This window comes from Anopheles aquasalis, chromosome 2 (assembly GCF_943734665.1).
Source record: "Anopheles aquasalis chromosome 2, idAnoAquaMG_Q_19, whole genome shotgun sequence".
In the NCBI taxonomy this organism is placed as follows: Eukaryota; Metazoa; Arthropoda; class Insecta; order Diptera; family Culicidae; genus Anopheles; species Anopheles aquasalis.
In genome coordinates, this window is record NC_064877.1 from 82,085,647 (window position 1) to 82,100,646 (window position 15,000).

The window sequence follows — 15,000 nt, forward strand, 5'->3', positions numbered from 1 at the left end:
CGCAGATAGTCGATACACTCCTTGAACTCCTCCGTCGACAGACCGTCGAGAATTTTGCTGCTCGAGTCGTTCAGTATGCAGATTGCCTGCGACAGATGGTGCCGCTCGTTGACGCTTCCCTCGCTACTGTACAGCCGGGCCAGTGGGCTGCTCGTTTGCGTTTGATACGAATTGCTAATGCCCCGGTGATCCAGATCGTGACAGAAGGCGGCAATTAGAAAGGAGAATCCCTGCATCTTGCTGTAAACGGTGTAAAGATCAAACGCCAAAACACCGAATCAATTCATGCGGGTTCAACGGAAACGGCTGGACACCAAACACGCACGATACTTACGTGATGATGCCTCGCTCGATCAGCCGCAGATTCTTCATCAACGAGTAGGCAAAGTGTGCGACCGAAAATGCATGCCACCAGTTGTGGTACGGTGTGTCCCGGTAGCCTTTCTGTACCAGCAACACAAACCGGGCCAGTTTGTACTCGTGAATCTTGAAGCTACCGACAAAGTTCAGATCGTAGAACATACGCATCGCCAGCTGCACCGAGAGGGAATAATCCCTGACATCCCGGGGGCAGAAATCGAAACGCGGGAACTTATGGTACAGCTCCTCCTGGTTTCGATCCGGCTCCTTAACCGCATCCAGCGCGTGATTCACCTCCGTATCTGGGACCTGCCCGGGGGAAACGGAAATCATTCGTTAGTTTCGATTGCATCAATCGGGAGCATGGATTTGGGTGCCCGTTTTACCTTCATATGATAAAGCAGCAGTTCCTGGGACAGCTTGTAGCGTGCTTCCGCCTTCTGGACCTGCTTGTGTACCAGGGCGTGCATAATACTGATGCCACAGTAGACGGAGAAAGCGGTCGCTACCTCTTCGTCGCACTTGTCGAAATGGAATCCGTTCAGCTGTTGGCGAAAGCACAAAACACTAGATAACGTTTTTTGTTCCGGTTGCACGATGTACGATGTTACAGCAACGAATGATACGATGGATTGAATAGTAATTATTTTTGCACTACTAGAAAACATTTCAGGGATTTCCTATCGCTTCACTCAACAAGCGGATTTTGAGCCATACCTCAGCCCATTAGCTGTGGTTTGATGATAAGATGAAGCCGCCAGCAATCGTATCAATTCGATTGCCTGTTCTGCGTTATTAACATCAGATTAGAGGCAATCTGTTTCCGGCAAGTTTGTTGTAGTATGCTCAATCTTATCTGTTACGTTGACACTCTTGCGCATTTGTTTCATGATAAGAGTAAAACCCTGACAAGTTTAGTACAAAGACGCATTTCAACTTCCTGTTTCGATTTTTGATAACAAGTGCGCTGCGTTGTACTAAACTAAGATACGCAGTCCGTCATAATATTAGCCGGATGTGATAGTGCCAGCACCACTCAAAATTCAAATTGCAACATTCCACCGCTATATTGCCGCCAGTCACATCAAACATGCCGCGTGAGACCTCGTGGCGCAGTGAAGAATGGCAATTTAGTGCGATTAGCTGCAGTGCCAGTTGGTTTGAAGTAGGAACCTAATCCGCGCTTGTTTGCGCTCAAGCTTCAGGCAGCTAATCCGCCTGTAACGACAGGGCAACGATAAGATACACACGCCCCCAACCGATACACAATCGCGAAAGCATCACCAAAGCAGCCGGGGGTTACAGATTAGCGAAAGGTATTGCGGTGAAAAAGGGACCGGTACCAGGATGAACCGGATATCACGCGGCGACAACCGTCGCCACGCTGTCTGGCTGTCGGTGCCAGTGTCGGCTTTACGTTCGATCAGCATCGAAATCGAGGTTTTCCCGTCCCGAGTTGCCAGTTGCCAATGGTTGCCGGCCAGAAACATGGCCCGTGAATACCAACATACCACACTCCGTTACGATGGAAGAACGTGACGATGCGTTCCAATCGGAATGAGGTTCAGAGCCAGCCAATACTTTGTCCGCTGTCGGCACCGGCCACATATCCCGTGCACCTGGCATGTCCTGCCGGTGTGGAGGAGAAGGGAGTAACATTCTGCGAAAGTGGTTTCGAACGAACACCACGTTCTGGTCGCCCTCCAGCGAGCCAGTGAGCGGAAGTGCATGTAGCGAATAGTGAGATTCCGGTACCAGCATCAGCAGCAGCAGCAGCAGCAGCTGGCATCATCTGGACGCATGTAAGCATCCGAACACGATTGTACACATTTTGCCAATCTGCAGCTCCGTGATTGCGCTGTCTTGTTTCCAAGCTTCTGGCCACCCTGGTTTCCCTCTGCACCGTGACGTGACGTGAGCGGCCGAAGGGTTCTGCCAAGGAACTATTTTCGTACGATAAAAGCCTTTTTCGACGGTGAAACTTGGGGCGATTTTTTGGAAAAGCAATACTGTGTTGTCATTCAACTTAAGAGTTCAGTTGCATGGGTTCAGTTCAGATTTACTGCTTCGTGATACATTTTGTAGAACAGTAGGCGGAGAAGAGAGAGAGAGAGAGAAGCAGGTTAATTTGTCAAACATAACAAAACATGTGCTCTCAGCAAACCAAAGCGAAAGCCTAAGGGCAAAGTCATTAAATCAAACCCCACCAATGCTTCCGACAATCTTCATGATCGAATCGTGCTGGTAATGAACCGGGCCGGTAGCTCCGCTTCCGAGCTCGGGAAGTAATCATCACAAATGACAATGTGCAGTGGACACCAGTAGATATAGGAGCGTTCCTTCAGCCTCCACTTCCACAACCATCAATTGCCCATGCATGTATATTGCCCATGGTCATGACCTTATCGTGGCGGGCAAATGGGAATCTCGGGCTATTTCGGGATAACATTCCGAGAAAGTAATTAAATGGCTGGATTGCATGTTGCTATCATTCCTGCGGAGGATTTCTGGTGGCAACGGATGGATTGCAGTTTGTGGTTTCGGAATCGTTGCGCGTACTGGCAATGCCCAAGCCTCCCGTTTGATGGTGATGAATGTACCACCATCCACCCTCACCCCACCACCCTTCTTTGGTTCATTTACGTTTGATTAGTCGAGATGAGGCGAGACCCCTTGTTTTGGAGGTCAAGTGCAGCAGCGTAGCAGGCCATGATCGGATTCGAACTCGATGGCTTTCATCCGTCATGCTGCGAACTTCTTTTATGTTACGAGAGTTTGAGACCACCGTGAACTCGCACTCATTTGGAGAGGAAAACTTTGGTGCACCACAAAGCCCAACCCATCAATTCGATTCCGGCGCGTCGGGTCGGGTCCGGGCTGCATCCGGTTGGAATTGAATCAACGCTGCCGCAGCTGCATGGAAGTTGCACGTTGCAGGTGCACCACAGCAAATGGGGGAAATGGAACAAGTTTGAAGTACTGTTAGCTGTTCGCAGCACAAACAATTTGAAGCCAGCATGAAGGATGCCCCCCTGATGCTTCGATGGAGTGGCGAAAGCTTGGCCAAGTTGTTGTGGAAGTTGGTTCGGCTCTGCGACTTTGCGTCTGCAGCGAGTGCAGAGTAAATTGCATTAAGTATCGCCGTATTGTACACATTATGGTGCTTGAGTCGAGTGATGGTAAGCTTGGCACCATCTTTTTCCAGCACAACAAATAGACTTTTGAATAACATAAAATATTGATCATAGTTTCAATAATCCCATCGAACTCAACGGAGCACACAACGCGGGGCGAACAAAAGACTCGCAACCAGTAGCCACCTGTTCAGCAAAGGACCGATGAGCCCGGAGGAAGGGATCGCAATCCAATCATTCCGAGCCCGGGGGCAAAAGTTGCAAGCTCACCTCCTGCCGAGCTGATGGGGATGGTGCTAATGGTACGAAAAACCAGATTACACAAAATCTTATTGGTCCCTTGGGGGCGTTCACTGGGAGTTCTTCGTTCCTTCGCTCTTTGCTTTCCGCTACCATTCGTGGTGCCATTTGGTCGCTGCGAATGCGTGAATGAGAGTGAAGTTTGTTTCCCAAACTACCATCACACAATCGATTCCCCGTTGTCGGTCATTTCGGTGCGACTTTCGTGTTCGCAGCCACTATGGTTACATAAGCTTCGCACAACCGAGTTCCGGCGTGTTTTATGAACTTGCGGCCAACTGGCGATGTGTCTGTTGATATAATGAGTTTGTCGTTCATCAGTTGGTGACGAGACTCCATCGAAACACATTAGAAGACATTATATATCAATGGTATGACAACTTTAGCTAAAAGTTGGAACTATCAAACGAGTTCTTTCGTTTCCAATAGCGCTATCGAAGGATAGAATAATCGTTTTCCGAGAACCGACCTTTGAAGTGGTGGAATTTTCGATTGAAAAACATCTTGTGACAACACATTTCTTCAAAAATAGACCAATTTATCCTTCCACTAATCCATTGTTGCACTAGTGACAAAGCAATAAAACCATGGTGCAACCTGTTTTCAAACTGTTCCCCGTTTAATGGCTCGCATCAAAGGGTGAAATTCAACGGAGCACGACAGACAGACGTCTTTGCCTTCCTCGAAAACCGTTCGTCCTTGCTCCCTTGTCCAAGGAATGACGGACAAAAAGGATGGCCCCACCGGTCAAACCGTCGTCAACGACCGATTCTGAGCTCAGCTGGCAGGGAAGATTGCTCACCACTTCCAATCCGGTCAACCGGATGAGCATTCGCCCACGCGGGGGGGGGGGGGGCACCCCTGAGGCAACGAAGGAGGAATGAGATTAGATCAATCAATCATCATCGCACCTCTCCATCACCGCTAGCGCTAGTGGCTTCATATAGCACGTGACGCTAAGCTGGACTGGTTGCCGGTTGCGTTCTTAAGTGCGCTTGTCAGCAATTTCATCACCCGAGGCTTAAGCAACAAGATTTGCCTATTGATTGCTTCCGATTGCTGTCATGCAGCGATCAGCGGTGGAGGCGCCTAGTAGTGGGTCGTTTCGACGCCTTTTTGGGGGTGGTATCTCTCTCTCGAGAGATGTCGCGGTTGCCGGCAACGTAAGGCGACCAGGGGCCAGGACGATAAGTCAATGTTCCGCGCGGTGTGTTACCTTGTTGCAGAGTTGTGCCACTCCAATGACGCCTTCCTCGTCGCAGATAGGGAAGCAGAGAATGTTTCTAGAACAAAAAAAGGGGGCGAGAAGAAGAAAGTGAGAGATTAGGGAATTTACAGATGCGGCTGCCATAACAACTAATACTCCGGCGTCGTCAGTAAACAGTTCTTCGCAAGCTTTTGAGAGCCTACTCCGTTGATTCAGCTTTAAAAATGGTAGCTTAAAAATGACTTCCAAGATACAAAGCAGTCGAATCAATTGCCATTAACGGAATTACCGCAGTGCAATGGTTAACCGTGGGGTAAGGTACATTCATTCCTTTCCACGACAGAATCGAGATTGTTTCCCAGAGATACCTTAACCTTTTTCGAATCGCTGATGCCTTGGATTGGCCAAAAACGCGTGCCTTTCGTTGCTACGATTTAGCGGCGCTGGAAACAATCTCGATCTGTCGCGCTCGTGATCCGCATTTGTAGCAGCATAACGCCAGCATATCCATCAAACGATATGGCATACTGTGGTCGTAAACCCGGCCACCGCCCCTAGGGCCACACGTACCTCGTTTTGAAGCCCGTCGATTCGTCCACTCCCTTGTAGAACAGTGGATGATGGTACGCGTTGCGGATGTTCAGCAGTTTGCCAGTTTGTGCGACGTAGCCAGCGATACCTTTGCCACTCTCGATCCGTATCTCCTTCGATGCCTGTTCGGAAGAGAAAAAGGAAGTAGCAAAGACGTCGTCGTGGTTTAGTGTTGGTGGTGCCGTTATTAGGTCGCTCTTTTATGTTCGGTGCTATGTGATCGATCAAACAACGCGCGGAAGTGTCTGCAAGAGCAATCGAATGCCCAAGCCTCAAGCCACTTGATATACTATTTATTGCACAAGTTGACGATGAATCGTTTGTCAATGCTGATGGCTATCCATCAAATTACTTTTCTGAAGCATCCTTCGGCCGGATGCAATTGCGGATATTAAGGCTTGAGTCGGCGTTGTTGCATCTAACCTGGCAACCGGCCCCCGCAAGAAAATTCATTACCTCATTGCCATCGAAGACCTTTGATACGAGTTCACCGGTGTGTTTGTCGAGCAGAAATAGAGAGCACCGTTCGGCAGCGGCCAGTTCCTTCGCCTCCGTCATAACGCCTCGCAGCAGTTGGCCCAAATCACCTGATGGAAGAGGGAGAAGAAGAAGCAAGGAAGAATGGCATATTAGAACACTCGGTCACACAATAGAAGCACGGTGAGTCTCACGCTACTGTCGCCACCAACACAGTATCATCGCTGGCATCATGTGTACGGGCGGTACAAGATTAAGCTTAGGATCGGCATATCCTTTTACGAGTGGACGTTATTGTCTGTTATTAATTTGGAACCGACCGGTTAGCCTTTTGTCGGGTAAGCCGCAATTTTTCCTCTTTCCAGGATAATTCACTCCTTAATCCTCGACTTACGCATGTTCGGCCATTCTTGTCAGATTAGGAGACTCCAACTGGCTCGTACGATGAATTTTATTTCAGCACAACAGCCATCCTCGGAGGAAATCTGAACGTTAACAAAGCAACCGGCGCCCGGTCTCAGGTCTATCTTAATTGGAAATTTTCCGACATCTTCTCATGGGTTCCCGGGCCGGACCCGGGTAGATACACTAGTTCAGTAGCAGCAGCAGCAGCAGCTAACAGCACTAGCAGTTTACCGTAACGGCTCATAAAAGCCATCTCCCAACGGTCGACAAGAGATAGAGAGAGAGAGAGAGAGAGTGAGAGAGAGAGAGGGGGGCACAATATGGCCTGCCATGGTAGCTTCACGTTTCGGTGGCAGGAAACAATCGTTTTAACCGAAGCGAGCTGACTGGCGTGCTAGATCGTTTAGAAATTTTTATATCGCCAAACGCGAACTCTGCGTATCGCTGTTGTGTTGTCTAAGCAGCGCAAAGCGATAAACAGGGAGCGAGAAAGAGCAAGATACCGGATGAATTCAACCGGAACCGGATCTCAGGTGATGGCCATGGCGGCGAAGATTGCGAAGAACAAGCAGCAGCAGCAACAGCAGCAGCAGTAGCACCGTTGCAGCTGCTTTTATGTGACGGCGCACTTCCTACAATGTTCCGGCCATCGGAATACGTTGCTCTCGGGTGCTGCTCAGGTCAGAGGTTGGAATTTATGTTGATCCTCGCTACGATGCTCTTCTCTCTTCCTGCTGCGGAAGGGGCATGGGGTTGCTATCGCAACGCAATGTTCGTAACAATGCTCCATTGTTGGAGCAACCAACCCCCCACGTTAGGTTACATTGTGTTACATGGCCGTCCGTCTGGTTGTTCGTCCTCGTCGTCGATGATGAAATATAAACACCGCGATTCTTGAGCCCGGGAGCTTGAGCGAATGTGAACACGACAGCGGTAATGCTGTAAAATGGCACACGCTAGCTGCTACTGTGGAGCAGGAAGCGACCGCCACATAAGATAAAAGATCATAAACGGACCCACACAAAAGCAGGGGAATGCTTTTGTGTATGTGTGTGTCCGTCGTATGGTGTGTCTGTGGTGCTGGCAACTCTCGTGGGTTTCCATTCCGTCGTTATTATCCTGATTATGAGCATAGCGAGCACATGCCACCAGTGCGCAGGGGCGGTGGGAGGGCTGCAACTTTAAACATAATGTTGCGATGATGCTAGCCGTCACGCTGGATGCATTTTAGAAACAATACACCTCCGGTGACGATGCCGCTCGTTAGCCACTGTTGACTGACCTTTGACGGAGCGGATAGTAGCGTGAGTTGGCACGTAAAAAGGGGTTACGCTGGGATCGTTGGTTTGCAGCAAGCAGCACAATGTTGTTGTTGATGGAAATGGTTTTGTTTTTCGGCTGGAGTAACGGCACAGCATGTGCAATGCTTGAGCAATGCACAATGTTGCATACTTTGTGTTACTTGCGTATCTTTCATTTGTATTTTTGTGCCAAAAGTGTAAATTTGTATTAAAATTTATTACTTAAACAACAGGAAAAGACAGCAAATAAAATTGAAGATACTTGTGTTTGAAAAATACTTTTATAAAATAGGAAAAATGCAGGTTGCAATCAGGGATACATGTTTAAACTCATGCCAGATGAAATTTCAAAATCGTCCATAAAACTGTGTCAGTGAAATAGGTAAAATATTGTCCCGGGGTCCAGTTATTTATATCAAGCATCGCCAGCACCCAGAAACCGAAAGCAAATAAACAATTGGTCTTCCTAGTGTGTCTGCGTTGTGGTGTAGCCCATGTTTAAATTAGTTTTACAAACAATGGTGCTCAATTCGATACCATTTCTTCCATAAACATCTCGCTGTGCTAAACATAAAAACAACCATCTCAACAGAAGAAGAAGCATCTGCTGGCAAACATTTACTCAGCAACAGATCGACCGTACCTCGGGACCACCGGAAGTGATCAGCTGTCATCGTCATGCGGTACCACAGACGCAACGGTGCCATATCCAGGGAAGGTGCGAATGGTACCCATGGCGATCATTTATTTACTCAAGCGCTTCAAGACATAAACCACTCGTGGACCATTACACGACGTCATGTGGCCAAACACTTCGCCGATCGCCAGCTCCAGCTGAATAAAGCCTTTAAGCCCGCGCCAATTTGGAGGTGGTTCTCCAATGCTTATACTTTACGTGATCATTCGCGACACGATACTTTCACGATCACGGAGAGTTAGTTGCAAACGGTGCCAAGGTCAAACTGCATCAATCAATCAGCGATGCTCAAGTGTCTTCGTGCTTTCCGTGAATCCATGGTGATGGTAGGGGCGGCATCAAACGACGACTGCATAACACAGCGGCAGTCAACGGGTACAAATTTGGAACATCAAATGATTAAAATCACGGCCCCCTCGCCCGGGTGCGCAATCGCATGATGGCAACAATTTGTCGTGTCTAGCCGTTAGCCGATGGACGGACGGACGGACGGAAAGGGTGTTGAAGGAACCACATGGAGACGGAACGGAACCGACGACAGCCGTTGCAAGTGCCAGTGCCAAAGGCAACGCAACCCCGAAATGAAAATGAAGCACAATTTATTATTATTGCCATGCGAATGATCGTTAACATAAATCACAATTTATCGCTCGCCCGCTCGCTCGCTCGCTATTTTGAATAGTGCTGGCCACATGCTGTGCGGCCGAGCCCAGAGCGGCCTGGCGTCGCGATTTTCGTTGTTTTGACCACCAGCGGGCCCATGAGAGTGATTTTTGTTTCTTGATTCGCGCTGGCTGAAGGGCCGGGAGGGTGTTTTGGATTTTCGATGTCATTCTGGCACACGCTCCGGTCTCCGCCTTAGGGGTGCGCCTTAGGATTCAGAGGATAAACATAGCGAGTAAAATGGAGCTGACGATCCCTCTCGGAAAAAAGGGACACAAAACAAAAAACACAACGAAGCGCTCGCTGGGACAGCACATTTGTAAGCTCATTAATTTGAAGGCCAACCAACAGACGGGAGGGAGACAACAAATGGGATCACAAAACGGAATCGTCCTTCGAGTCCTCGAGTGACAAGGATTTCACTAGCGTATTTGGGACACTAATTCCGGGCATCGGATCGACCGGGTTCCGGCGCTCGCTGATTGTACAGCGTGAACAGCGCGACATGACCACATGCCGTGGCGTGTGCGTGGAATTTGCTGAGTCAATTAAGTTTATGAGGCTGACTGGACTGGTGAATGGGGCGTTTCATAATCCTTACATCGCGTTATGAAGCTCAGACCGATCAGGGATTATTAATAAAACAACGTACGTCAGCAATTGATTGCCGGTCCGGTTTGTTATATTTAGCTTTATCGCTGCTACCGTGGGTCTATTGATTATTGGGGCTCCAAGAGGCTGAGCTCCATCGATGCAACTTGGCTATCTACGATTAGCAACGCCGTAACTTTAAACAGGAATCGAAAAGAATAACAAACATTCCATTAACTAAACGACAACGAGTGGGATCCTTTATTCAGGATCTGTTTTAACTCTCTCTCGCTACTTTCCTTCCCCCCGGGGACTTCATTTGTTGATTTATGCGGAGCAAAGCGAAGCGAAACTTCGAATGGAATGCTGCCAGATGGATTTACAAAAGAAAGCATCGCGTGTGCTGTGCGCGGACTGGCGGTGGAAAATAAAACAGATCCATTTGCATTTCCAGCAATTCCATCTGCCAGGAAGCGGACCATGCTGTAGCTGTAGAGCGATACAGAGAAGGTGCCTCCCAGAGAGTGCCTTTCACTGTTAAAACCTTCGTAAAGTAGTTTGCTAAAAAGACAAAAGAGAAAACAAAACACAAAACAGCAAAAAAAATGGAGCAAAACTCCACAAACAAATAGAGAAGCCAGCGAGAAGACTCCGAGGATATTAATGTTCCTGTGATTGGATGGACGGATGGGGAAGGCCCGGAGGCCTGGTCGACCAGCTAGCTATTTCATGGTCACGGCGCATTGCATTGGCCTGCCGTCGATGGCGATGGCAGTGAAAAAGATGAAACCAGAAGCACCGAGCGAACGAGAGATCAAACACATTTCCCTGAGCCTCCGGGTTGTATCTCTCGAACGATCTGCGCTTCCTCTCTCCACCATTCCTTCTCCTGTTTATCTCAGTGTGTGTCCTTTTGTGTCCGCGGCTGAACCTTCATTTCGCGGCTCTCGATTGGAATGATAGGAATGTGTTCCGGGAGCAACCCGTCGTCGTAGTTCCATTCGGACTTTGACTTTTCAATAGTTTCGTTCCATGTAGGCTGCAGGGACGCTCTAGCACTGCGTGAACGAATCGGAAATGCTGGTATCGACAGGCGGGCAGCAGATAGCGTCGGTTCGATGGGTTAGAAAACTTTCCCCAACTTTGCGTGCCTACAGGCCAACCAGTTTGTGTTCCTAGCGTAAATAGAACCGATGAAAGGAAGCGTGCAACGACCGACGAAATATCCTTTGTTTCATTTGAAAAAGGGGGAAGCTCGCAGGACTTGGATGAACTATCAATGGAGCTTATCATCGCTGATCATCTCTCTGTTACCGTGGTTCGTTCGAAAACAACTAAGAAGACGAAAACAGTAGCAGCTGTTTTCAACCGAACAGACTATAATTTAGAATATTTCCTAAAGGAAAGTTCTTTAATGAAGTCGTTTTCTTCTTTCTTGTTTCTTTTAAAAAGGAAAATCTAGAGAATTTTATAATATAGTATATTATTAAAGATGACATTCTAGAAATATCGCAAAATAGGAGACACGTTTCTTTTAGATATAGTAAAGGTTTACAAAGCGGAATTATAAATTAATGTGCTGTAGAAAACTAATAGAATAAAATATAACGGAATATAATTTGTAGAGCAAACTGACAACAACAGTGTAAAATGGGGTAAAAATATGACATCAAACATAAAGCAAAAAGAGATATCATTTGAATCGAATGAAACATGAACCAATACGCGGACAGGACGTGTGCTCGCGTGTTAACTAAAAACCTAAAAAACATGAACAACACTCTTCACATTTGACATTCATTCAAAACACGGCTTCGGCAAAGACTATGCATACAAATGATTGCGCCCCTCCGGGGGTACATCAAATATGAATCAAATCAATAACAAAAGTGCACCTGCGACAACCGATGTCGATGTGTTCCCGATGTTGCTGACGTTCACTGGCCGATGAATAGAAAGCCATTAAGCTGAAGGGAGCGTGTTTTGAGCCATGCATTCTCCTGCTGATACAACATAAATTCCACACCCGTGAATGTGGCTCCCCGTGGAGCAAGAAACATAAAGAAAATCACTTGATCCAGCACAAAATCACGACACGTAGAGCGTAGTGTTCTGCGTTTAGGAATAGGAATTTCGATGAAAATTGATTCCCGATTTGCACACAGCAGCAGGCGTTGTGTTGAAAGTCACGCTACACTGTGGCATGATTAAAATTCATGCGAATTTTGCTTGAGTTTCTTAGAAATACAAATGTGATTCCGTGTGCTGATTGAATCGATCAAAAGCTTTGTTGCCTCATAAAATGGAGGTTCACCATGTAATGTAATACGAATCCCGCCCATGTAATTGATCTGTAATTATGCGCTTCATACGTACATCCGATGTGGTCGCCCCGGGTGGCCGGTAATGTTTTGCGGTTGTTTACAGCGCTCGAAACTCGATGCCTTCAGCATCGATAAAGCATCCCACGTGAAATGTCACGAAGCACGGTGGCCGCGGTGCTCGGTTACTAACCGTCGACAGCGCCCGAATCATCATCATCATCATCATCGCGCCTTCCCGCCTCGTTCCACCAACTTTGGCCACCACAACAATGGTTCAGCACCAGACCATAACTCATTCACTCCCGCGCTATTCTCCACCGTGACAGGTGGCATAGTGATATGAGCCTCGAGCTATTGTTGTGCTCCGGATAACCGCGACCACCTTGCCTGGCTGCCGATTGACTCCTACTCTCCTGGCGGGCGCTTAATTTTATGATCCATCAAAATAATGTTTCACGCCGTTCCCTCCTGCTGCTGCAGCTGACTGGCTGGCTGGATGGTTGGCTGGCTGGCTGACTGGTGGTTGAACACACGTGGCCGTCGGGTCTTTCGCGGAGTTCGTCGACTGATTTGCGTCGGTTGTTCTGTTCTGCTACCAGGGTCCTAGGGCTAAGTAATTAACTGCGTGCGTTCAGTTCATTGTCTTCGCGATGTGCGCGAAGTTCCCCACCGGCAGCCGATACGGAGTCGGAATCTGTCTACCGCTGTACACTCGGCTTGTATGTGATTGCAGGTGCGCGAGAGTGGATTGAAAAGTAACGTATGCATTAAAAAAAAGAGACAAAATTTGCCGATTTTTCCTGGGCAAACCGTCAATCGCATTGCAGAAACTAAAAATGCAGCATCAATAATAGTTATCTATGAGTCATCAGACAAAATTTGAAAGCTTTATCAGTCCAACTCTAATCGTGATGACGAAAAAAGCGAAGCAACTTCGTTCCGAGGTTTGCGCATTTCAAAAACGGTATCCTGACGCGACCAAAAAGATTATCGTGTGACACTTTGTGAGTGTCGGATATGGCCGTTTCAGTATCTACAAGATCTTGGCACTATTGCCCAACAATAATAGCATCACAAGAAGGCATAGTTCGGCACGGCCGACGACTCTGACCAACCAAAACCTCCAAAGGATGCTGATGACCGATACCGAGGAAAAAGTGGTTACATCGCTGCGTGCGATTGGCCGTGAGATCGGTGCAACGGCCCAAATAATTAAGAAGTATTTGGAGTACATAGCCATACATGTCAGAAAGCGAATATCCCGGCTACTAATCTCAGAGCAGCAAATAATGTCGCAGCGACAGCGGTTGACCACGATCGTCAAGTTTATTTTTTTGGCGCATCGCGGGGTGGCGGTGGTGAATGCACGCGATACCTATCTCAGTCTAGATGAAAAATTATTAAAAGGCACTTCATATTTTACTTTCCGCACGAAGAAAGTGAGCTCTAAAGTGAAATTCACTCACACACCAAGTTCCTCAAAAAGGCCCTCCATTGGCTAACAATCAGCTGCCCTTCTCTAACTCCGAACTGGTCGTGATCGGGAAAATTTATTATGCAAAGTGACTGTAGAAGGTTGCGTCAATCATCAAGGAACACTAATAGTACAAAGATCGGGGAGTCTGACAAGAAACGATACGCGAAGTGATCGTTAAACGAAATGAAGCGGCTGAGTACCAATGTGATACCAAAGCTTGCGAACCCCCTCAACGTCCCCCAGCTGCTGCCCATCGAAAATTTCTGGGCTAACTTTAAACGTTGGATCTATTTTAACAATTTTATTGGAAAAAACGGAGGAGAAATTAAATGAAAAGACACAGAAATAGTTGAAAAACATGTGCACAAATATGTTTTTGACTACCATGTCGAAATTACCGTCTAACTTCCAGAATCCTACTCGGAATGGCGTAGATTTTTTTTGCTGATAAACTGATAAACTCCCTTTCCACATGTAATTTACAGAACTCAATTATCTGTGATAGTTTAGTTTTTATCGCCATTCAAATTTTGTCTCTTTTTTTTAATGCATACGTTACCGGGAATTCCGCGGTTGAATGTCGATTTCTTTGAAGGTGGCAACGGTTTGCTTAAAGTATTGGAAGCAAATTGAGTGTAAGGACCTTAAAAATGGTTGATTGAGGTCCAAAAATGCAATTAAAAATCAATCCAACTATGACATCAAAAGATAGATGAAATACACTTACTTGAGCTTCAAAAAAGCAAGAAAAAGGTCAGTGAAAACTTCCAAAATACTGTTAAAAATTCAACCAAGTTCTGTCACAAACATGTTCCCTATCATTAGTTTGACATTAAAACATTTGAAGTTTAAAAACAGAGAACAATCTAATAAACTTTCCAATCCACATCGTATTATACTCGGTTCTCCACTTCGCTAGAAGTGTGTTCTATTCACTGGCTCACCACTGGCTGCGTTGTGCTCTCGATGACATAAAACTTTCCGCCACCGCGCTATCAGCCATTGGAGCGACTAACATGTACCGCTCTCTTGCCACTGTTCCCTCTTTTGTCCACGCGTGCAAGCGATGCGCGGTTCCGATTGTTAATTAAATCGAATTGAATTAGTTCGCGTATGCAAATGAGTCGTTTCCTCGATGACTAGACACGAGGAAACCCGCGGGGGAGAAGCCATGGTTCCACTAAATTACTAACCCCCGGGCACCGGTTGTCTCTTTGGTCCCAGGTTCATTTCCTTCCAGCGAGAAGTCCTGCCTATCTGGCGTGCTAACGCTACCACCTCCAGATGCACACAAACACACCGAGGAAAATATGGCAAACAACTGCAACTGAGTCTTGGTCGTCGTCGCCGCAGTGGTTGGTTTATCTACTACGATTGCTACTACTACCGTTTACTGGACCCCGGGGTGCTTGGTTGGTGAGGTTCTTTACAAAACTCAGGGGTTGGTACGCATATTTGATTAGATAACCGGGG

General features: G+C 47.3%; 1 protein-coding gene across 2 annotated transcripts in view; it reads right to left on the reverse strand.

Moving 5' to 3' along the window:
- LOC126573432 (cGMP-dependent 3',5'-cyclic phosphodiesterase-like) overlaps positions 1 to 15,000 on the reverse strand; it is a 38,143-nt gene that overhangs the window by 1,433 nt on the left and 21,710 nt on the right. For both annotated transcript variants that reach the window (XM_050233564.1, XM_050233565.1), the window contains exons 6-11: positions 6,049 to 6,179; positions 5,572 to 5,714; positions 5,011 to 5,077; positions 747 to 905; positions 335 to 669; positions 1 to 240 (exon numbers count right to left, since the gene is read on the reverse strand). The exon at positions 1 to 240 is cut by the window's left edge and continues 178 nt beyond it. In XM_050233564.1, the coding sequence (XP_050089521.1) occupies positions 1 to 240; positions 335 to 669; positions 747 to 905; positions 5,011 to 5,077; positions 5,572 to 5,714; positions 6,049 to 6,179 (1,075 nt within the window). The remainder of the gene's footprint in view (positions 241 to 334; positions 670 to 746; positions 906 to 5,010; positions 5,078 to 5,571; positions 5,715 to 6,048; positions 6,180 to 15,000) is intronic.